Source organism: Gymnoscopelus microlampas (genome assembly GCF_963454915.1).
Source record: "Gymnoscopelus microlampas genome assembly, chromosome: 7".
Lineage (NCBI taxonomy): Eukaryota > Metazoa > Chordata > Actinopteri > Myctophiformes > Myctophidae > Gymnoscopelus > Gymnoscopelus microlampas.
Genome location: NC_139944.1, coordinates 54279327 through 54304433, shown reverse-complemented (window position 1 = coordinate 54304433; position 25107 = coordinate 54279327). Strand labels below are relative to the sequence as shown.

The 25107-nt window shown below is 42.0% G+C and overlaps 1 protein-coding gene across 2 annotated transcripts in view; it reads right to left on the bottom strand.

Moving 5' to 3' along the window:
- LOC311049072 (retinoic acid receptor gamma-like) overlaps positions 1–25107 on the bottom strand; it is an 87837-nt gene that overhangs the window by 37957 nt on the left and 24773 nt on the right. For both annotated transcript variants that reach the window (XM_084062514.1, XM_084062515.1), the window contains exon 2: positions 16316–16658. In XM_084062514.1, coding sequence (XP_083918640.1) covers positions 16316–16484 — 169 coding nt within the window. In that variant the 5' untranslated portion in view covers positions 16485–16658. The remainder of the gene's footprint in view (positions 1–16315; positions 16659–25107) is intronic.

Here is a 25107-nt window from a genome sequence, read left to right as displayed (position 1 = left end):
TTTATGTGTGGGTCTATGTCTCTCTCCCTCACATGTAGTTTGATTTGTCTCCTCTCTCTCCCTCTCTCTCTCTCTCTCTCTCTCTCTCTACTTTATGTGTGGGTCTATGTCTCTCTCCCTCTCTCTCCCCGTTATGTGTGGGTCTATGTCTCTCTCCCTCTCTCTCTACTTTATGTGTGGGTCTATGTCTCTCTCCCTCTCTTTCTACTTTATGTGTGGGTCTATGTCTCTCTCCCTCTCTCTCTACTTTATGTGTGGGTCTATGTCTCTCTCCCTCTCTCTCTACGTTATGTGTGGGTCTATGTCTCTCTCCCTCTCTCTCTACTTTATGTGTGGGTCTATGTCTCTCTCCCTCTCTCTCTACGTTATGTGTGGGTCTATGTCTCTCTCCCTCTCTCTCTACGTTTTTTGTATATTCATAGATTTCATAGACCAACACAAACCTCTTTGCCGATAACAGCAGATCTACAAGCTCGTAGCTTGTAGATCTGCTGTTTTCGGCTGATGTTCCCCTCAGAATAGGGATTCTAGGGTTCAAGACCCACAAAAAGATTTGGCGGACCCCCTAGAGTAGCTCTGAGGACCCCCTATAACACTGAGGACCCCCTAGGGGTACCGGACCCCCTGTTGAAGACCCCTGATCTAACTAAATTCTCAAATTGAAGCTCTAACTCAAAATGTACTTAAAGTACCAAAAGTAAAAGTACTAAAATGTTTGAAAATAACAGATCTACAAGCTCACAACGCGTCGCATCGCGACGCGTTGTGAGCTTGAAGATCTGCTATTTTCAAATAGCCTAGGTATAAAATAGCGGGCTAAAGTGGTTAATGTATGTTTTATAATATATTAATTTATATCTACAAAGTAACTAGTAACAAAAGTTTTCAAATAATTGTAGTGGAGTAAAAAGAACAATATTTGCCTCTGAGATGTAGTGGAGTAGAAGTAAAAGTACTGAAAATTGGAAATACTCCAGTAAAGGATAAAATACCTTAAAATTGTACAGTACTTGAGTAAATGTACTTTACACTGTAGGTCGGTAAAAATAAAAAAAAATAAAAACACGATTTCCCTGCAAGCCAACATCTACTGCCCCGGAGTTTGAATAGTTTGTGCGCTGCGTACGACTCAACCTTCACCACCACCACCTCCTCACCCCCCCACCCCCCCCCCCCGCCCCCACCCCCTCCTCCTCCTCCCTTTCCTTCCCTCGTTCAAGTGGGATGAACTCTGGAAGCAACCCCCACTGGGGCTCTAACCCCACCACACACACACACACACACACACACACACACACACACACACACACACACACACACACACACACACACACACACACACACACACACACACACACACACACACACACACGTTAAACTTTCCAACTCCTCCTGCCCTCTGCGTCGTCTCTTTCGCCTTTTTTTCATACTTTTCCCTCATCTTTACTTTTTTCTCCCAATTCTTTTTTTCCTCCTATTTTCCCTCCATAATGTGTGTCCATTCTTCTCTCTCATGTCCCTGTGATGACAGTCTCACATCTATTGTTGTCAGTTACAGTTCCCTGGACGTGTGTGGTGTGTTGTGTTGCTGCGTCATTGATACCAGACCCCCCCCCCCCACACACACACCCCCCCTCCTCTCCCCTTCCCCTTTAATCCAGCTTAATCCATTAACACCGGGAACGCATCTATGTCATTTTAAAGTATGAGCTTGTAAATCTGCATTTTTTTTTTTTTTAAATCGTGGAAAATGTGTGCAAATCATACAAATATATATATTTGTTTTAAAGGGATTTTTTAAAACTCCGATCCCTGGAACAACATATTTTGAGATGGGGGTCCTTGGCCAAATACATATCCTTTTGGGGGTCCTTGACATGGAAAAGTTGCATGAGCACCACTGATATAGCAACATAATGTTAGGATTTAGAAAACATTTTTAGATATGTATTCGGCCCGCAGACCCCCATCTCTAAATGTTTTGTTCCAGGGACCCCTATAGAAGCAAAGATTTTGAGTTACAAATGTTCGCTTTAAAAAATATATATCTCTTCAAAGATATGCAAACATTTTCGAGATTTAAAAAAAAATAGCAGATCTACAAGCTCATTGCGCGGCACTCGGTGCCGCGCTATGAGCTTGTAGATCTGCTATTTTTTTAATAGCCCTGAATAATTCTTAAAACGACACAGATGCGTGTGTCCCGGTCTGAAGGGGTTAATTAGTCATTAGAGGGCAGAGCAGAACAATGGGAGAACCAAATTGCATGCTGGGAACAATGGAGAAAGTACAGTAGCTCCTCGTTTCACTGAGTTGAAGCTGCTTCATGTTTCCTCCATTCAAACCACCAGGTCCAACAAGAAACCTCTTATCTCCATTATTTTAACTTTTTGAGTCTTTTTGTAAATTAGCGGCCCTGCTCGATCATACTACAGCGCAGTGGTGGAAAAAGTACTCAAATGTTTTACTTAAGTAAAAGTATCAATATGTAGAATTAGTTGGTAACAAGTAAATGTCCGGAATTCAAAATTTACTTGAGTAAAAGTACAAAAGAATTGGTATCAAAATGTACTTAAAGTACCAAAAGTAAAAGTACTCGTTATGCAGAATGTCCCATTTCACAAGTTCAAAATCTTCTGAAAATAGCCCATCTACAAGCTCACATTGCGTCGCATCGCGACGCATTGTGAGCTTGTAGATCGGCTATTTTCAAATGGCCGAAATATGTATAGGGCTGAAGTGGTTAATGCATGTTTTGTGATAATAATCAAAATCTGCAAAGTAACTAGGAACTAAAGTTTTCAAATAAATGTAGTGGAGTAAAAGTAGAATATTTGCCTCTGAGATGTAGTGGAGTAGAAGTAGAAGTACTGAAAATTGGAAACACTCCAGTAAAGTAAAAATATCTCAAAATTGTACTTAAGAACAGTACTTGAAATAGAAATAGAAGTAGAAATGAACTTAGTTGCTTTACACCACTGCACAAAAGTAGCAGATCCACAAGATCCGCTACTTTTGCGATACTTTTAAATTTGAATTCTGAAAAGTAACAGTTTTGTTCATATGAGGTTTCTATGGGACAGAGACGATATACTATAGACATGAAACAGCAGGGTAAACACAGGTGTTAATGATGCTAATTAAGGCTGTGTTCCGTTTAGCTCGCCTGGTTCCAGAGAACCAAACACGCACAAAAAAGCAATGAATGCACCCTTATGACTCTGTCAGACCGGAATGGAACACACAACCTTAATTAGTAGCATCGTTAACACCCTGTGTGTGTTTATACCCTGCTATTACATGTCTAAATGGCGGCGTGAGAACAAATACACACAGAGCCAACTACCTACTTTCAAAATACTGTTTGAAAAACTGAGAAATAACTTGAAAAACTGCTGCTATTTGCGTACTATTTAAAATGCATTTGAAAAACTGCTGCTATTTGTCTCAAAGGTTTTTTTAATACCAAGTGACTGCAAATTCTTGAAAATAAGTGCTTGGTTACGTGTTTATATAACTATTTCTTAGAGTATAAATAACTATTTCTAACAACAAATGCACAATTGTTGTGGGTTTGTAAGATAGTTTTTGTAAGATGCTAATGTGATGCAGCATTTATTTATTCTCTTTTAATTGTACATACATTTCTTTGTTTTGATAGTTTCGTTTCACATAGGCCTACGTATGTACGTGAAACATAAGTTAAAGTCCCTTTAACAATAAAGTCCCTTTAAATTGAATGTAATTGTCTGAATTTTATTTTCCAGTGGTTTCCCAACCACTGGGTCAAGACCCATTTCTAGGTCGTAGACACATTTTTATGGGTCGCAAGTAAATACCCCTTTTTTCTTAGTTTTCCACCAATTCTTTAAAAATGATTTCAAAAGATTTCAAACAAAAGAAAAACACATCAAAGATGTTCAGAAACAAAAAACGAATTCAAACATTTTTCAAAGTATCTACTATTAAATAGCCTACAAAATAATCAAAGGAATCTCATAAAAAAAGAAGTAGTGATAATAGTAGATCTACAAGCTCACAACAAGTCCCGATGTGACGTGTTGTGAGCTTGCCTTGTAGATCTACTATCTTCACTAGTTTCTATAATAATCACTCGTTTGGGGAACCACTGGTGTAGCGTTTCTCCGACCCGTTCCTTCTCAGTCGCCACATTTTTACCTGACACACACACCCACGCGCACACACACACACACGCGCACACGCACACGCACACGCACACGCACACGCACACACACACACACACACACAGTGACACACTGCAGGGAACATAGCTGCACAATCTCATTCTGCTGAGCTCTCTCCACACCTTGAGACAATTACACCCCCCCAACCCCCCCCCCCCCACACCGCAGACCCCTGCCTTGCAGTACCCCCCCCCCCCCCCCCCCTCACAGTAAAGCCCCACAGACACCACAATGTGGACAGGCAGACGCTGCTGTCCCAGTCTCTACCTCTGTGTGTGCAGAGTGTGATAAATGTAACCAAATGTTACAAATAAGGGTCCATTTGGTTACATTTGTCACACTCCTCTCTGAGTTGAAAACAAGTGGACAAATGAACACTAACTTAGACGGTGTGGCGCTTTGCTCCTGCTTTACAGTCGTTTAAAGAGCCTAGCTGTCTCTTCCTGGCGTTCTGTTGGTCATCAAACTCCACCTCTCTCCCTCTCTCCCCCCTCTCTCTCTCTCTCTAATTCAATGGAGCTTTTCTGGCATGAGAAAACATATGTTTACATTGCCACAGCAAAAGTGGAACAAAACAATAAAAAAAAACAATGTATGTACAATATGTAAATATTACATTGAAATGGGAATAAAGAAAAGTGAGACAGAGCTGTGTTACATTGCAACTTAGAGGGAAGACGATATTATAAAACTATTCATTATTAATTATTCTGTCAGAAGTAGTTCTACATCTATATAGAAGAGGTTAGCTTGGTATAAACCTTTGAAACAGTTGAGAGCAGTATTTACATGTTTTGCATTCTCTTGGTATAAAACCTTCACCACAAATAGCAGCAATTTGTTCAAATGTAATTAAAGATAGTTACTCTGTTCATATGTATGTTTTCTCCCTTGCTCACATTCTCTCTCACCCTCCTCTCTCCCTCCATCTCTCTCTCCATCTCTCTCTCCATCTCTCTCTCTCTCTCTCTCTCTCTCTCTCTCTCTCTCTCTCTCTCTCTCTCTCTCTCTCTCGTAAAAGGAGCGAGTCACATTACCGAGCCATTCACGAGGACATTTCAGAATCAGGTTCTTCAACTCTTCACGGTGTCGTCATGTCTTTTAGTTCAGAGACACAAACAAACAAACGCACACAGAGCGGAACAATGGCATCTGGCTCCTTTGTCTGTGTGTGACAACACACCTTTCTGCCATACTGTACATCCTCAACGCGTGTGTGTGTGTGTGTGTGTGTGTGTGTGTGTGTGTGTGTGTGTGTGTGTGTGTGTGTGTGTGTGTGTGTGTGTGTGTGTGTGTGTATATTACTATACTTGTGAGGACCAAATGTCCCCAAAAGTATAGTAGAATTTGAGAAATAGACATTGTGAGGACAGTTTTCCTGATCCTCATCACAAGAAAATATGTTTACATTTATTAGCTTCAGGTTGGGGTTCGGTTTAATTCATTTAGAAGTCAAATGTAGGGGATTTATTATTGGTTGCACGCCAGTGCCGAAAAATAGCTGATCTACAAGCTCACAACGCACTGTAACGCGCTGTGAGCTTGTCGATCGATTGGTTAAAATAACCTTTTTATTCATTCAATTAAGCTGTTTCTAACACTCAGGACTCTATGTGCGGTTGGAATGCACAACCTTGGGGAGTCAATCTAATACTAGTAGTGTGTGTGTGTGTGTGTGTGTGTGTGTGTGTGTGTGTGTGTGTGTGTGTGTGTGCAGTCTGCACACACACACAGCCATGTGTGTATACGTGCTGAAACAGAGTGCCTGTGATGACAGACGTAAAGGAAAACACACGAGCCCTGCTCTGTGTCTCTACTGTAGCTTCAAGTTACTAATGCACCACACGCACGCACGCGCACACACACACACACACACACACACACACACACACACACACACACACACACACACACACACACACACACACACACACACACACACACACACACACACACACACACACACACACACACACACACACACACACAGCAGCAGCAGCAGCAGCAGACACACACACACACACACACACACACACACACACACACACACACACACACACACACACACACACACACAGACCTGACGTTACATAGAACATGATGTGACTAGCAGAGGAATCGTAGGAGGACTGCGTTCATCATGATGCCGTCATGGGATCTAAACAACATGTATGAATGGTATAGATCAGGGGTCTTCAATGTTTTCCAGGCCAAGGACCCCCTAGCTGAGAGAGAGAGATGAAGCAGGGACCCCCTCCTATATATTGTATAAAATTGTGTTTCAGATTAAACTTTTTTTTTTTACTTGGTCTGCTCTTTTTTCCCTCTACACCTATACTGCCATGCCAAGCCAAAGAGCAGTAACACAACAACACACTGGTTTAAAAGTGATTCAACTGCTCAGCCAAATGAGATATGGGCATATAAGTGATATTACACTAATTATTGTACATCTGTTCTTGAGGTAATTGTTTATCCCCCAAAATCACGAAGGCTAATTTGACCTTTTGGATACACAAATACGTCGGTGTCCAAAAACGTAGTTACCGCACTTTGGCGTGGCAGGGCAGTATACCTCTTTGCCAAAAATAGCAGATCTACAAGCTCACAACGCCTCGTAGCGCGAGGCGTTGTGAGCTTGTAGATCTGCTATTTTTGGCTAAAGTTCTCCTCAGAATAGGGATGCTAGGGTTCAAGTGGTCAATGTAAAAAAAGAAAAATCATATCTCACAAAGATTTGGCGTACCCCCTGTTGTAACTTTGAGGAGCTCAAGATGGAACAAGAACAGAGAGATTTGAAATCACACGGCACAGCTTTATGAAGCCAGTCACAGGCTTTTGTTGTGAGTGAGTGATTGATTGATATTTTTTTTGAGAAAAGCACATAGTTACTGTCGTACAGAAATCAAATGTCCCTTTTTTCTTTCCTTTAACTTTTTACGTGTGACAACTATCTCCACATTCACTGGTCAAAAACCTCCTAACTCCACTTAATCTGGATTTGGGTAAAGTGATGATAATATAAAGATAATGTATAAAGTCACCACACCAACTTTGATGAGGTTATTGTGTCGTTTTAAAAACATGTTTTTTGGCAGCAGAGACATACAGGAAAATCAAAGTACTAATATTACTAAGAATAACAAAATTCCACTGCTATTCAGGAAGCTCTTTATGGAGGACTTGACGTTAACAATAGAGCTAATCAACCTCAGGCTAGCAGGTAACCTATTCCACAGAACTGCTGCATAACAAAATGAGTCCTTTCCCATACAGCTTTTGAATCTGCATGGTACACACATAGACCGTAAAAGAAATATGGACAGCGTCACGCCATTGGTTTCTACAGACCGTAAATGAAGCCTATTTCGCAGCGATTTCAAATCCGCCATCTTTCTGAAAGGCTGAAACCGCAGCGATGGCGGGTCTTCACTCGGTAGGACCAGTAGAAACCATAGAAACATACCCTACTTTATCATTAACTTTAAAATAAATGGGACCATAATTTACCAAAATGTGTGGGTGCCACCTTGTTTACAATCCGGTGTTGACCATACATACATTATGGACTGTCCATTTTAGAACTGAAAAGGCCTGATCTTATAGAGGTGGTATGTGACTGCAAACATTTAAAATCTCTGACTGTAGCAATTACGAAATGTTATATTTTTACAGCGTGGTTCCTATGGGCCAAGCCGTCTGGAAGAGGGTCTGTGTGTCTTGTGTGTCTGTCATGTGTCTCATCCCACAAAGCACAATCAGCGCCACATTTCTTGTGTATGTATGCTGCCAGTTCGCCCTACAAAGCCAAAGTGCAGAAACTAAAAAACATTTTCACTGATAAATGGGTTTAAAAGTGTTTTAACTGGTCAGTCAAATGAGATATCGGCATATAAGTGATATTACACTATTTGTATATCTGTTCTTGAGGTAATTGTTTATCCCCCAAAATCACAAAGGATAATTTGGGATACGCAAATAAGTTGGTGTGTCCAAAAACTTAGTGACTGCACTTTGGCTTTGTAGGCCAGGGACGTACATTCCTGAATACGTTTCACATAATGTCTTATACTTGAAAAAAAATAAAAATAAAGTAAAACATGTTTATTTGTACAACATTTTACTCCATGTAAATGAGAGTTGTTCATCATTGGTCTGTCGGGGTGAAATAAAGGTTGATGATGCTGATGATGAATCATTTCAAGTCAAAGAAGGGATGATTTCATCTACTATATGATTAAGAAGGAACCACTGATTAAAACCATTAATTGCAAATGCTCCTCTCATAGCTGTATATATATATATATATTATTGGTATTTAAATTAGTCTCATTTTAGTGCATTTTGAATAAAGCAAATAGTGACATAAATGATGCATAACAAACCATGTCCTCCAAATCAGCCTGTTATCGTTAGAGCACCCTGCTGAATTAACCACTTAAACCCCATATGGCAGGGGTCTTCAACAGGGGGTCCGGGACCCCTAGGGGGTCCTCAGAGTTACTACAGGGGGTCCGCCAAATCTTTGTGTTATATGATTATTTTTTTTACCTTAACCACTTGAAGCCTAGCATCCCTTTTTGCTGTGGAGAACTTTAGCCAAAAATAGCCGATCTACAAGCTCACAACGCCTCGCGCTGCGAGGCGTTGTGAGCTTGTAGATCGGCTATTTTTAAGTAATCTAAAACACAATTTTATACAATATCTCTCTCAGCTAGGGGGTCCCTGCTTCATCTTTCTCTCAGCTAGGGGGTCCTTGGCCTGAAAACGTTGAAGACCCCTGTCATATGGTTGACCGGTAGTCCCTCAGGGCTCTATGCTAGTTTCTTTTCTGTTTTCTGTTATTGTGGGGAAAGCCTTCGCGGAAAATAGCCGATCGTCAAGCTCAAACGAGACGCGTTGTGAGCTTGTCGATCTGCTATTTTATGCGCAATGCTGGGGTTTAAGGGTGTAATAGGAACAACCTGGCATTTCCTCGCAACTATAGCATTACTTATTGGTTTCAGAGGAAATAATAGCTTGTCGAGTGTTTGTTTATTTGAGCTATTTGTTTGTATGGCGAAGTACTGTGTATAGCTATGTGGAAAACAAATGTCCCATGATTCAAAATGACACGTTGTGTGTGTGTGTGGGGGGGGGGGGGTGCATTTATTTTTGCATTTCCTGAAAAGTAAACATTTTGAACATAGCTGGTTTCTGACAGCAGAGTTACAGAGGCTTAAGTGGTCCGAGGCAGAGAGCCATTCAAAGTTGACTTTTGACTCCAGGGCTGATGAGGATCTAATGGCACTAACTGGAGGAGTGTGACCTCTCTCTCTCTCTCTCTCTCTCTCTCTCTCTCTCTCTCTCTCTCTCTCTCTCTCTCTCTCTCTCTCTCTCTCTCTCTCTCTCTCTCTCTCTCTCTCTCTCTCTCTCTCTCTCTCTCTCTCTCTCTCTCTCTCTCTCTCTCTCTCTCTCTCTCTCTCCCCGCCCCCCCCCCCCCCCCCCCCCCCAGGGGCAGAGAGTAAAGATGTAATCACACTCTGAGTGCAGTTAGTCTTGTGGATAGACTGTGATTGGGTCTTTTGACTCGAGATAATAGCCATAGATCAGCAGATAAGCAGCCACCGAACACATTATCTCCATGCAAATCTGCACACGCACACGCACACACGCGCACACGCACACACACACACACACACACACACACACACACACACACACACACACACTGCTCAACAGGTATTTCTACAGATGAAGCCAGCGTTACAGATAAGGGTGATGATGGCACAAAGTTATCTCTGACTGTGCAGTAAATAACTGTGAGATGATATGCAAGAGAAACTGCATGAGAGTGTGTCCTACTTTATTAACCCATTAAGACCTGCAGGCCCATTAGACAAATGTCTTCTAAATCAGTAGTTCTCAAATGTTTTTGTGCCAATTAAGGAGGAACCCCCAAATTGATATGTACTGTATTTGGCCGCACAGACCCCCCCCCCCCATCTGAAAATGTTTTGTGTCAGGGTGGGACCTCCAGAAGAGAAGATCTGTGTTAAAAAAATATATATATATTCAATATTTTGAAACGCTTTCAAGACTTCAAAATGTTTAAAAATTGCAGATTTACAAGCTCGCAGGGTGGCACGAAGTGATGCGCTGTGAGCTTGTAGATCTGCTATTGTTTGAGAACCACTGTTCTAAACCGCTGTTCTAAATCTAAAACGTTTTGGAAAAACTTAAGTTGCTATATATATATAGATGCTTTCCCTAATTTAATGGGTTAATGTTCTTAAATATAAACTAATTAATTAGTAGATTTAGCACAGAACATCAGTAAAAACATGGGTAATCTGTGGTTCCAGGACTCTCTGAAATCTGGCTTCGCCAGAGGGTCTATAAAAAAAAACCTCCTTCTCCGGATCTTGTGATTTGCAGGAACATGCAGACAGTGCCAACATTTCCTACGGTGACCAGGCTTCAACCAACAAGGGATTACAACATAAAATACAATAAAACGCAAAGCAAAAAACCCACAAATTACCATCGATACAAACTCAAGTACAACAGCTGCAGGCATCAGGCTTTAACGTCTGAAGTTAAACTTTTAAAATCACCCAAAGGGATGAAGCGCTCCACATGGTTTAATGTATTTCTGGAGCTGCTTCCAGAGAACCGTGGATGGAGCATGCCATGAACACTAAAAAGGCCTTCCTCCTATACTCCCAGGTTCTGTGGACGGATGATGAGAGACGGTAAAAAAGTGGCAGGTTCTGGGAGAGGAGATTACAATATAAATGTGATTTCCATGTAGAAACGAGGTGCACCCTGCAGCGCTCATATCCACGCTGTGGGCCAGGTGGCCTCAACAGGGCTGTGTTATAACCCATTTAGACCGGGAACGCATCTGTGTAACCTACTTTATTTTATACTTTGGGCTATTCAAAAATAGCAGATATACAAGCTCATAGTGCCACACTATGAGCGTATAGATCTGCTATTTAAAACAAAAAAAATCATAAAACTTTGAATATATATATATTTCTAAAGGGATTTTTTTTTTTTTTTAAATCTTTGCTTCTGGGAGATTCTACAAAATGTCTTCTAAATCCTATAGCATTTTAAAACACTTTTGTTTTTACTTATGTCTATAATATCACATTTTTCATGTCAAGGACCACCCAAAATGATATGTATTTGTCCCGCGGACCCCCATCTCAAAATAATTTGTTCCAGGGACCCCCAGAAGCAAAGATTTGAGTTAAAATGTATTATGTATTTAAAGATTTGCACACATTTTCACATTTTTTTTCAAAAATAGCAGATCTACAAGCTCATAGCGCGGCACTCGGTGCCGTGCTATGAGCTTGTATATCTGCTATTTTTGAATAGCCAAAGAAATCTAAAAATGACACATTTTTTCCCGGTCTTAATGGATTAAGTTGTTGGGCTGCAGCGTGCGGTCATGTGAGCCAAAAGGAGCGCTGCAGCGTTTCTACGATATTCTAACCCGATACTTGTTGTATTTGTTGACGCCTGCTATGGTCAGAAGTGAAGGTGCTTTTGGGGGTACTCTGAGTCTCTATAGAGAACTGGTTCTTAACCTTTTCAGGCCGCTACCCCCCCAAAAAAATCATATTTTTTTGGGTGGGGACCTGGTGGGGACCTCCCACCCTGAGCGCTTGGAATAGTAGGATTGAGGCATTACATTTAGTTTGACTCGGTTCCACAGATAAATATTGTGAAAATAGCTGATCTACAAGCTCACACTGTGAGCTTGTAGATTGGTTGTAGATTGGTTCAGTGTAGCCTGACATCGTGTCGTGGAATTCGAGTCCCAAGCCCGACGGGCTTTGCTGCGTGTCACTCCCCATCTCTCTCTCCGCATTTCCTGTCAGTCTACTGTCCTATCAAAAAGGCATAAAAGCCAAAAAACTAAATCTTTAAATTGTCACTCCACTGTCATCTGGGGACCCCCCCCCCAAAAAAAACATCATGTGGGGACCCCCCTGGGGGTCCTCCTGACCCCCAGTTTGAGAACCACTGCTATATAGAGGCCTATCAACATTGGATGTTTTTTTTTCTAAAAATAAATACAATCCCACGTATTTTTAAGCCAATTACAGGCAAAAAGTATGGAGTATCATTTTCACATGACTTCCATGATCACGTGTACCTAATTTGGTGAAGATTGTTAAAAAAGAAAAATCATATTTCTACCAAATAAACAGGGACATAGTTTTGTATTTGTGATGATGGTCTAAAACAGGGGTCTTCAACGTTTTCAGGCCAAGGACCCCCTAGCTGAGAGAGAGATGAAGCAGTGACCCCCCTCTATATCGTATCAAATTGTGTTTCAGATTCAATTTCTTTTGTTTATGTGGTCTGCTCTTTTTTCCCTCTACACCTATACCTCTTTGCCAAAAATAGCCGATCTACAAGCTCACAACGCCTCGCAGCTTGTAGATCTGCTATTTTTGGCTAAAGTTCTCCTCAGAAAAGGGATGCTAGGGTTCAAGTGGTTAAGGTAAAAAAATATATATCACACAAAGATTTGGCGGACCGCCTGTAGTAACTCTGAGGACCCCCTAGGGGTCCCGGACCCCCTGTTGAAGACCCCTGGTCTAAAGTGAAATGGGGTTTGGCTGTGCATTGGGTAGAGGCCGCACAATATGTGACCCAATTTTGGGTGAATTGGACCAATGTGCTCATTTGTTGTGTGAAAGCCACAAACTGGTGTGTTTTGAAGAAAATACTGGAAAATGTCATCATAGGCGGGAAAGAACCAGACGTCCGTACAGTACACTGTATAGAGAGTTGTGTCATGATGCAAGGAATCCATGGAAAATGTGATTGTATGACACATGGAAATAGTGAGAACACGTTTCAAGGTATCTGAATCCATGAAGTGTACAATATATTTCATTATAAATTCACGACTCTAAAAAAACCTCCACTGTAATTGTGTTATTTAATTCATACGAACTCCATCATTTCCTTCTCCCTCTCTGGCGCCTCGGCCTGTCGGCCTGTCTGTCGTCCCTCTGCAGTCTTAACATTGGAGGGTTTGATGTGGTTTCTGTGTGTGTGTGTGTGTGTGTGGGGGGGGGGGGGGGGGGGGAGTGAAGAGAGAAAGTAATAACAGGCCATGGACAGAAGTAGTCAGATTTAGTTCACTTGATACCAACAGAGAGCCACAGTACTGTCAGTACAGTGGTGGACTTGAGAGCTTGTTGTATTGAATGTCTTCTCCACACAGAGTCAAATCAATGTTTCCCATGCAGTTATTGACTCAATCTTTCTTGCCTTAAATGCTCTGCATTTCTATCTTATCTAAAACACTTTATAATGTGTGTTACATTCACACACACACACAGACGACGGAGCAAACATGGAAGATATCATCCTCGTCGGATGCAGTTGTAGGGGTTCATGTCTTGCTCAAGGACACAAAACCAGGAAGAGCTGCGATTTGAACCCATGAACATTCCTGTTCTCAAATGGGTAACCGGAACGCTCGCCCCGAAACACGCACGCCCCCATTTTCTTCGCGGACCGCTCGCCCTGGAGCGGGTCTTGTATTCTTATATAAGTTTCACTGAGGTTAAGGTTAGGAATAAGGCTAGGTTTAGACATAGTTTTACTGAGGTTACGTTTAGGAATAAGGTTAGGTTTAGGCATAGTTTTACTGAGGTTACGTTTAGGAATAAGGTTAGGTTTAGACATAGTTTTACTGAGGTTACGTTTAGGAATAAGGTTAGGTTTAGGCATAGTTTTACTGAGGTTACGTTTAGGAATAAGGTTAGGTTTAGGCATAGTTTTACTGAGGTTTAGTTCAGGAATAAGGTTAGGTTTAGACATAGTTTTACTGAGGTTACATCTAGGAATACCTGGTGGAGACTGTTCTGCGGTCACTGGATTTGATCCGGGGCGAGCGTGTTTTGGGGCGAATGATCTTGTATTCCTCAAATGGCCACTTTACCTCCTGAGTTACAACCTATGTCCATGTCTGTCTGTGTTTGTCAGTCAGTCAGTCAGTCAGTCAGTCAGTCAGTCAGTCAGTCAGTCAGTCAGTCAGTCAGTGTTTCTGTCTGTTATTGCTTTGGCTCCATTTCAAATCCATGTCACATTAATAGTCACATTCTTTGCACCAACATGTTGCCTTTCAATGCTTCCTGCCTTAGCCTGTCTGCCTGTCTTTGTTTCCAGGGGGTGTCCCTAATGAAGAGCAACAGCCCCCCCTGTGATCACAGAGGGAATAACCTGACCATTGCTCCACCACACACACCACACTGAAACAAGGAACTATTTCAGTCTCTCTCTCTTTTCCACTGGGATCCCTGTCTCTTTCTTTACTTGTAATAATTTGATTCACCTCCATGGATGGTGGCAAATTATGAAAGGCTCCTTGTTATGTCTAAGAGAGAGAGAGAGAGAGAGAGAGAGAGGAAGAGAGAGAGGGCCTGGTCAGTACTCTGCCAGCTGCTTGGTTTACCACATGGAAAAAACCCTGCTTTCCTGGAAGATACAAGCTAGGTTTTTACACAGTAAACTCCTTCTTTACTTCTCTTTCCCACCACCCAGTGTTGCCAAGTTTGCTTATTATAAGCGACGTAGGGCTTGTTTTTTATCTGTGATGTCGCTTGTAAATATTGGTAGTTGTTGTTGTTGGAACCGCGTTGGTTGCGGGTTTTTTTGGGCTTGTTTGTAAAGTGTAGTTGTTGCCTATTAGTGCTTGTTTCCTACAAACCAGTGGTTCTCAAACATTCAGTCAAGGAACTCTCAAATTAATATGTAATTGTCCGTGTATATCCCCCATCTGAAAACATGTTGTGACAGGGACACCCTGTACCAGATTTGTGTTTTTCAAAACGTTTTTCCCCCCAAGATTTTTTGGGAAAATAGCTGATCTACAAGCTCACAACGCGTCACGTCGCGATGCGACGCGTTGTGAGCTTGTAGATCGGCTATTTTCAAATAGCCGAGGTATATAGGTTTAAAGTGCTCATGTGGCCTATAATAGTCGCTTCTTTTGGGCTTGTTTTCATAGACCTGGTTGCTTATTTCTCTTGCAAAATCTGGCAACACTTTCCAAATCCCCACACCGCCCCCCCCCCTCCATCCCTCTCTTTCTCTCTCCCAGAGAAAAGTTTCTTCCTCTCTGAAACTGCTCTTAGTTTTTTAGTTTGTTTGTTGTTTCTGTTCTGTGTTACTTTATAAAATACATAATGTACCAGAAAGTGTATCGAGGAATTTGAACTGATGTTTTTACTATTTTTATTTCGAGGTCATTTATAAGTAAGTCATTTTGTACTAGATTGGCTATTTAAATGTATTTAGAAAATTCTTCGAAAAAAGTTCAGAAAATCTTTTGTAGATCTTTTGATGATCTTTAGACCAGTGGTTCTCAAACTTTTTCGTGTCAAGGACCCCCAAATTGACACTTATTAGCCCGCGGACCCCCATTTGAAAAGATATGCCAGGGACCCCCCATAAGAGAAGATTTTTACGGCTCCAGCAGTGATTTTCAACCATTTTCATTTCAAGGACCCCCAGTTTGACATGCATTAGGGCTACGGACCCCCATTTAATGGCATTTATGTCTCTGGGACCCCAATTTATATTGTAAAATCAATGTTAATTTAACTCTGAGAGTGTACAAATGGAACCAAATGGACCCGTTAGGGTCCATTTGGTTCCATTTGTACACTCTCAGAGTTACAGACCCATAAGGGTCCATTTGGTGCCTAATCTATTATTTAGCTGGGGACCCCCTGGAACTCCCTCAAGTACCCCAAGGGGTCCCCGGACCCCACTTTGAGAACCAATGCTTTAGACAACCTTTGAAAATAGGGTTTTAAGAGGTGATGGTCCATGATATAATGTCCATAAACCAAAAACAAATGTTAACTGGCCCGGACGGTTGGCGTAATTGTCTGGGCATCTAGGCTGGTAATCCAGCCCGACAGCGTGCCGCGGGTTCGAGTCCCGTTTCCGACGGCGTTCGCAGCATGTCACTCCCCAGCTCTCTTCCCATTTCCTGTCAGCCTACTGTCCTATCAATAAAGGCATAAAAGCCCCCCCAAAAAAACAAACAAACGTTATAACGACGGTCTTCTTTAGTTACTTACACAACGCAGCCATCTCTTTGGGAAGGTCCGCCCCGAACCGCCCGAAGAGGCTGCTATTGGCCAGCAGGTCGAAGGGGGAGTGGCTCCGCATGGAGTTGAAGGCGAAGGGGTAGACGGCCGGCGGGAAGCCGGTCATGTGACCCACCTGCCGCTCCCGGTTGGTGGCCATGGCGTAGTGGACCCTGGCCGAGCCGGGGAAGTCGGCGGCGGCCAGGTAGAGCCTCTCCGTCTTGCCGCCGCCGCCGCTTCCTGTCCGCCGGTCGCTCAGCGGCCTGCCCCCCTCCTCGCTGAGGGCCTGGTCCCATTCGGCCCCCCGCAGCCACTGGCTTCCCTCCCGCAGCGCCTAGAGAGAGAGAGAGAGAGAGAGAGAGATTAGATTTTTTTTTTTTTGCACAATCAGTGTTGATTTTGTCGACTAAAACTATGACGAAAAATGTTGGTCGACTACCTTTTTACACTGACGAAAACTAAATAAAAACTAAATAAAAACTAAATAAAAACTAAATAAAAACTAAGCTACGATGACTAAAACTATGACTAACTAGATTGACAATTTCGTCAACAAATACAAACTAGACTAAAACGTCAGTGAGTGATCTAGTGGAGAAGAGATCCAGTAGAACTAAAAGACAAGTCATTTATATGGTTGCGCTCGGGTGTTGCGCTCTGAAAATAGCAGATCTACAAGCTCACAACGCGTCGCGCTGTGACGCGTTGTGAGCTTGTAGATCGGCTATTTTCAGCATGCAACCGAGTGTAAAATCAGCCATTGCGATGCCATCAAGGCACCGCCAACATACATTTTAGTCGACTAAATCAACTGTAGATTTAGTCGACAATAATCTTATGATATTTTGTCGACTGAAACTACACAAAAACAAAAACATTTCAGATGACTAAAATATGAATAAAACTAAATGGAATTGTATTCAAAAGACTATCAAACTGTACAAAATCAACACTAGTATGGAGTCCTTCATCTTGCATAATATTATTTGAGAGAGAGAGAGAGAGAGAGACACCATTATATGAGTGACTAAACCTGGACAGGTGACAGAGAGAGAGGGAGCATAAGCGTCAGACCTCCCAAAACAAACTGATACGACTACTTCTCAGCCTTTTAAGCCATTCAAACCGGAAAAGCACCTGGTGTAACCACTTTATCCACCGAGTGCAGCGCTACGAGCTTGTAGATCTGCTATTTTTAAATACCCTATGTATAATATAGAGGGCTAAAGTGGTTAATGCATGTGTTATGATATAGTAATTTATATCCGCAAAGTAACTAAAGTTTTCATACAATTGTACCGGAGGAAAAGTACAACATTTTCCTCAGAGGTATTGAACATTGGAAATACTCCAGTAAAGTAAAAGTACCTAAAAAAATCGAACTTAAGTACAGTACTCGACTAAATGTACTTAGTTACTTTACACCACTGCCCCCGATGAACCACGGCGAGTCGCTCGCCAAAAATAACTGATTAAAATAACTGATTTTCAACCCCCCAAAAAACGTATAAGAAATGGTATAGGATAAAGCTGTTCAAACACCATTTGCAAAATGCATACAACACATTTATTGTTCGTGAGAATGTCAGAGTCTAACACACTGTCAGGTCCTGCTGTTTCACATGAGTTGGATTTCCAGAGTTTTTAAATTGTCTGATGCCCTGCGGTGTTTAACCACTTAAACCCCTTGTTCGGAGTCCCTCAGGGCTTTATACTAGTGACTTTTCAGTTTTCACTCTGCATTAAAAGGCAGGGTAAGTGATATTTGTTTTGGGTCAAAAAGTTTTTTGTTAAAAGGTTAAAGCACTATATTGTGATAGTACTCATTGCTATAGAGTGTTTGTTCAGTAACAGGAGTCTCCATGTCTCTCCAGCTCTTTAATAAACAGAAAATGAATTCTCAGGTGGGTTGCAAATTGTCAACCAATCAGGAGAGAGTACCCACTTATCAGCTTCAGTGTTATAGTCTTCCAGTTCCAATTGTGTGTCTGCTCATTTATAAGTGTCATCACTTCCAATTTCACTTGTTTATCCTTGTATCCTGTATGAGTTCTCTCTCCTGATTGGATAAAATTGGTATCCCAACCTGAAAATGCATTTTCTGTTTATTAAAGAGATGGAGAGACAGTGAGACTCCTGTTACTGAACAAGCGCTCTATAGCAATGATTACTATCAGGATTTAACACTTATTTTAACAACGGAATATCACTTACATATCTTGGCTGAAAATAGCCGATCGACAAGCTATTTTCAGTGAAAGTTGTCCCTCAGTACATGGATCTATCCTGGGGTTTAAGTGGTTTAATAACTTAGCCATAACTCTGGTGATGTCACATCTATAGGGCTGCATGTTTAAACCCCCAAATCCCTTTATGAAATGTGAAAGACGCGGAGCAGAGCAGAGAGCCAAGAGGAGACTTAAAGAAACAGCTTGACACGACACTTTATTATAATACACACACGACACAGCGGTGCATGGAAACTGGAAAGTAAATAAAGTGTCAGTTGAGGAAAAAGTACTCAAATGTTTTACTTGAGTAAAACTATCAATACCGCAATGTAGAAATACTCTGTTACAAGTCAAAGGCCTGTGTTCAAAATTTTACTTAGAGTAAAAGTATAAAAGTATTGGCATCAAAATATACTTAAAGCACCACAAGTAAAAGTACTAAAATGCTTGAAAATAGCAGATCTACAAGCTCACAACGCGTCGTGATGCGACGCGCAATACTCCACTAAAGTAAGAATACCTCAAAATTTGACTTAAGTAAAGTTCTTGAGTAAATGTACTTAGTCACTTTACTGCTAAGTGTACACACAGTTACTATTTAAAGATCCAGATCCGCAGATCCAGTCCGGGTTTTCTTCTTAATAAAAATAGCAAAATCAACAGGAAGTTGACATTTTTATTGAAAAAACAAACAGTACTGAGTTCTGTGATGTTCTATATCATCTGTATCAGCTTTGTTTGTGATCGTTAACAGGCTAAAATAATGACTTTGAGAGCTGTTTCACCGTACAATGTAAGTCAATGAGGAGCATATTTTGAATGATCAATTTCTAATCAATGGAGCAATCATTTTTTAATTCTCGCCCACCTTTAGAGTTACATCATGGCAAGGTAACTACACAACCCAAACCTCTACCAACGTGGTCTTGCCCTTTGAGTCTATGAATGCATGAATACAGGCCTGTCTGTTACATTTTTATTGTGCATATATTGCTACTTTACTTTTACTTCTACTCCACTACACCTCAGAGGCAAACATTGTACTTTTACTCCACTAGAATTATTTGAAAACTTTAGTTACTAGTTACTTTGCAGATATCAATTATTACATTATAAAACACACATTAACCACTTTAGCCCTATTTTATACCTTGAAAATAGCCGATCTACAAGCTCACAACGCGACGCGTTGGGAGCTTGTAGATCGACTATTTTCAAACCTTTTAGTACGTTTACTTTTGTGTACTTTATGTACGTTTTGACACCAATGCTTTTGTACTTTTACTCAAGTAAATTCAGTACTTTTTCCACCCCTATGTATGACAGAGACGCAGAGCGGAGGGGGATAGCAGCAACACTTTTTTTCTTTGGTTTTTCTCCAAACAGTGCAATGATTTCAGGCACTGCCATATGATTTCAATCAGCACTAGTTGTATTATAAAAGGATCTCTGTGTTCCCTCTGCCAGCCTGACTTCTGCCTGACTGGGGGGGGGGACGGGGGGCAGGGGGGGCAGCCTGGGCCTGGCAGCCCCGCTACAACATGGGCACAATTAACCCCTCAGAGCCACACACACATAAAACGTACTAATTCCCGTGACCCACCCCACCCAAACACACACGCGCGCACGCACACAAACGCAAACGCGCACACGCAAACGCGCACACGCACAAACACACACGCACACGCACACGCACACACACACACACACACGCACACGCACACACACACACGCACACGATAAAGTTTTTTTTTCCCTGCCGCCTCTGCTAAACGACCAGGGAGAGAGCAAGACTTTCTTCTTTTCATTTTTTTTCTTTTTTTTCCTACCTCATAGTGTATAGGATCAGCCTTTCAGTTCTGGTCACTATTTAGGGGACGAAGCCCCTCCCCTTCCCTCATAAACCGCCTCCCTCTTTCTCTGTATCCGTGGTTCTCAAACTTTTTAATGTTTGGAGGGGGACCCCCGGTTTGGGCCACACGGACCCCCATATCGCTGAGAGTGTACAAGGCGGGTCCATATCGTTCTGTTACTAAACTCTCAGATTACAGACCTGTAAGGGGTCCATTTGGTTCCTAACTATCGATAATGTATCTGGGGACCCCCTGGAACCTTCAAGGACCCCTCTGGGGACCTACAAGGACCCCTGGGGGTCCCAGTACCCCACTTTGAGAACCACTGTTCTAATATTGTCTGTCTGAGACGTGAGACTCTATAGTGATGTCATGAGTAGGCGGAGTCTAAAGCTCGATTTATACTTCCTTGCATGACGGTGTCAAAATGTAAGGAACAATAGACAACGTTCAACCACTAGATGTCTCCCTTTTACAACAACCTCTGTTGTATAAGGTCCCCCCCCCCCCATAACGACTGTAAGGCAGCAATCACGTGGTTTGCAACATAGTAACGCGATGGCTGCCTTCCAAGAATATAGTAAGGGGGGAAAAATACCCTATACCCAATTACAAACACTTTCATAATGTTGGCTGCAGCGTTGATTTCGTCGACTAAAACTATGACGAAAAATGTCACTGACGAAAACGAAATAAAAACTAAGCTATGATGACTAAGACTGAGACTAAATATAATTGACAATTTTGTCAACATATCAAAAAAAAGTAGACTAAAATGTTAGTGAGAGACTAGTGGAGAGGAGATTCAGTAGAACTAAAAGACAAGTGAATTTATGTTTGGTTGCACTCGGGTGTTGCGCTCTGAAAATAGCAGATCTACAAGCTCACAACGCGTCGCAGCGCATTGTGAGCTTGTAGATCGGCTATTTTCAGCATGCAACCAAGTGTAAAATCAGTCTTTACGACGCCATCAAGGCACCGCCACAATATATTTTAGTCGACTATAATCTTATGATATTTAGTCTAACTAAAACTAGACAAAAACTAAAACATATCAGACTAAAATATGACTAAAACTAAATGGAATTTTATACAAAAGATTATGACTAAAACTAAATAAAAATGTGCTGTCAAAGTCAACACTGGTTGGCTGTCAGGTTAACTAACGTAGTTTGATGCGAAATATTCGAAGATGCATTTTCAGATCGTTTACTTATCGTGCTCCAGATGTGAATACTTTAACTGTGGCCCGGACTGCTGGCATAGCGGTCTGGGCACCTAAGTAGCCTGACAGCGCATCGCAGGCTTGATCTTTGCTGCACGTCTCTCCCCATCTCTCTCTCCCCGTTTCCTGTCTCTACTGTAAAACTATAAATAAATGCCAAAAAGCCCCCAAAAAACATCTTTAAAAGAAATAATACTTTAACTGTCAGATGGAACTGCATGTGGTCAAAACTGTACAGCAATGGTTTTCAACTTGTGGTCCTTGAGGGGCGTTCCAGGGGGTCCCCCGCAAATTCGGGGAACAATTTAAACAGTTAAAGCCCCCATTATTATTCTATTGAAAATGTTGACAGATGTTGACAAACATTGACAAATCTTCTCTTAAGGGGGTCCAAGTCTTTCCGAATGGGGGTCTGTGGAAAATAATGTACCGATGTGGGGGTCCTGGACATGACAGGGACCACTAGCTGTATAGCACAGCTAAAAGAATGTCCTGTTGTTTTGTCCTGTACGCAGCGTCGTGTCTCTGTCCAACCAGTGTGGATTTTGACAGCACACTTTGATTTAGTTTTAGTCATAGTCTTTTGAATAACATTCCATTTAGTTTTAGTCATATTTTAGTCACCTGAGATGTTTTAGTTTTTGTCTAGTTTTAGTCGACTAAATATCCTAAGATTATAGTCGACTAAATAAATCTACAGTTGATTTAGTCGACTAAAATGTATTCTGGCGGTGCCTTGATGGCGTCGTAATGGCTGATTTTATACTTGGTTGCATGCTGACAATAGCCGATCTACAAGCTCACAGCGCATCGCAGTGCGACGCGTTGTGAGCTTGTAGATGTGAGCTTGTGAGCTTGTAGATCTATTTTCAGAGCGCAACACCCCGAGCGCCACCAAACATAAAATGACTTGTCTTTTAGTTCTACTGGATCTCTTCTCAACTAGACCCTCACTGACATTTTAGTCTAGTTTTTAGTTGTTTAGTTTAATTGTCACTATATTTAGTCTTAGTTTTAGTCATCATAGCTTAGTTTTTATTTAGTTTTCACGGTGTCCAACACCGTTACTTTTCAGGATTCAAATTCAAAAATATCAAAAGTAGCAGATCTGCTACTTTTGATACTTTTGTGTGACGCTGTATATGATCAAGATGTCCTTATAAAAAAACATTTTTTTCCTATTGATTAGACACCCCAATGGAGACTTGAATTTATGGATATTTATTAGTTTTTGTCTCATTCCTAAGCCAATAATTTGATGACCAGCGGACCGGTAGGCAGCGGTTCCGGTAGGAGACACAAAGGAGACTCTTTGTGTCTCCTACCAGTCCGCTGGTCATCAAATTATTGACTTAGGAATGAGACAAAAACAAAAAAATATCCATAAATTCAAGTTTCCATGGGGTGACTAATCCATAGAAAAAGATTAGCTGTACACAGACAGAATGACGGACACACACACACACACACACACACACACACACACACACACACACACACACACACACACACACACACACACACACACACACACACACACACACACACACACACACACACACACACGGTGCAAAACATACTCTCGCCAAGCCTTTCGGCCTGGTGGAGACAAAATGTCATTTTGTGGGTGAACTATCCCTTTAAGACCTGGGAGCTCACCAGTGCAACCACAGTCTCATACCGTTGGCCACTGAGCAGCTTCCACTGGAGCGGTTGGGGGTTCAGTGCCTTGCTCAAGGGCACTTTTGTTCAGCAGTGTTGGGGGAGGAGGGGTGAGTGAGTGAGTGGCCATTCACTTCCCCAACACAGATTTGTCTTTGCCCGGTCCAATGGCAATCAAACCGGGATGCTTCCGGCAACAAGTATATATACGCTCCTCTAACCTTTACGCGTTCTTTTACGAAAAAACACAAAAAAGTTAAAATATGGAGAGTTTTCTGCCCGACAACAACGATATAGGAAACAAAGGACAGGGGTTTACACACACCATGTGAGGCTCACACAGATCGCATGTCAACGACTTCTCTCTCCCCCGTGTTAAGGCTTTCACTTTGCTATAAATATTGTCTCCACACACATACTCAGACACACACACACACACTCACTCAGACACACACGGACACGGACACAAAGACACACACGGACACACACACCTGCACATGCACTCGCTCACCCTGCGCCCCTACACTTTTTTTCACATTACCTGCGAGCGTCCGTGCCGTCACCGAACCGGCCAATTACAGCCCTACGCCAACGGGCTGCCCCAGACCACCGCTAATTTAGGATAAACTCTTCCACATGTGGGGGGGGGGGGGGGGGCACCCCCCCCACTGGCCACAGCAGCCAGTTTAACACACACACACACACACACACACACACACACACATACACACACACACACACACACACACACACACACACACACACACACACAGCCAAGTAGATACTTAAAACTGGAGAACCTGTTAACTTCTGGTCTCCAGATTTTGGTCTTTGTTTTGGCCGTACAGACGGTTTCTTTTCCTGCCATTAATGAGCTTTTCGCTGAATGAATAAAAATCACGCAAATGATGTCTTTAGGCATCATTTGATCCTCTGATGTCGGGGCGACCACATCATCCCGCGGTCTGGCCCGGGATCGAACCGATTTCTCAAGCTACGTGTCCCGAGTTTGGACAAATACCTCTAAAACACCAACATGTCCCGGGTTTTCAACCTTCACTACAAGATTGTCCCGGTTTTTGCCAGAATAAAAACAATAATAGTTGTTTTCAGTGGTTGCATAGACCAGTGGTTCTCAATCTTTTTCATGTCAAGGACCCCCAAAATGATATGTATTTGGTTGCGGACCCCCATCTCAAATATTTTGTTCCAGGGACCCCAGAAGCAAAGATTTGACCAACAAATGTTCGCTTAAAAAAAAAATATATATATTCAAAGATTTGCACAAATGTTCACGATTTTTTTCAAAAATAGCAGATATACAAGCTATTTTTGAATAGCCAAAGGTCAAAATTATTGTGATAATATATTAACACATTTTGCTGGGTACCCCCTGGAACCCCCTCAAGTACCCCTGGGGGTCCCCGGACGAATCCATAGAAAAAAATGATTTTTTTTGGGGGTGAACTATCCCTTTAACACCCTATGGTGCGTACACATGTGCGCGTGCATGAATGGGCGTGCGCGTGCACCACGAATGTGAGCGTTGATTTAAGGGTCCCTGGTTTGAGGGGCTGAATATTACGGTCACCCTATGACATCGATGACATTCCTGATGATGTCACATGATATCGATGATATCGAAGGAACACAGAATTTACAAAGTAAAATCATGAGTGTTAAAAATGGCCAGGAAATGGAAAACCAGTGGTATACTGCTGGCCACGCACACACGCACGCCCACACGCACATGCACGCACACGCGCGCGCACATGCACACACAGCCTACACAATGAAATCCTCAGCGTTAAT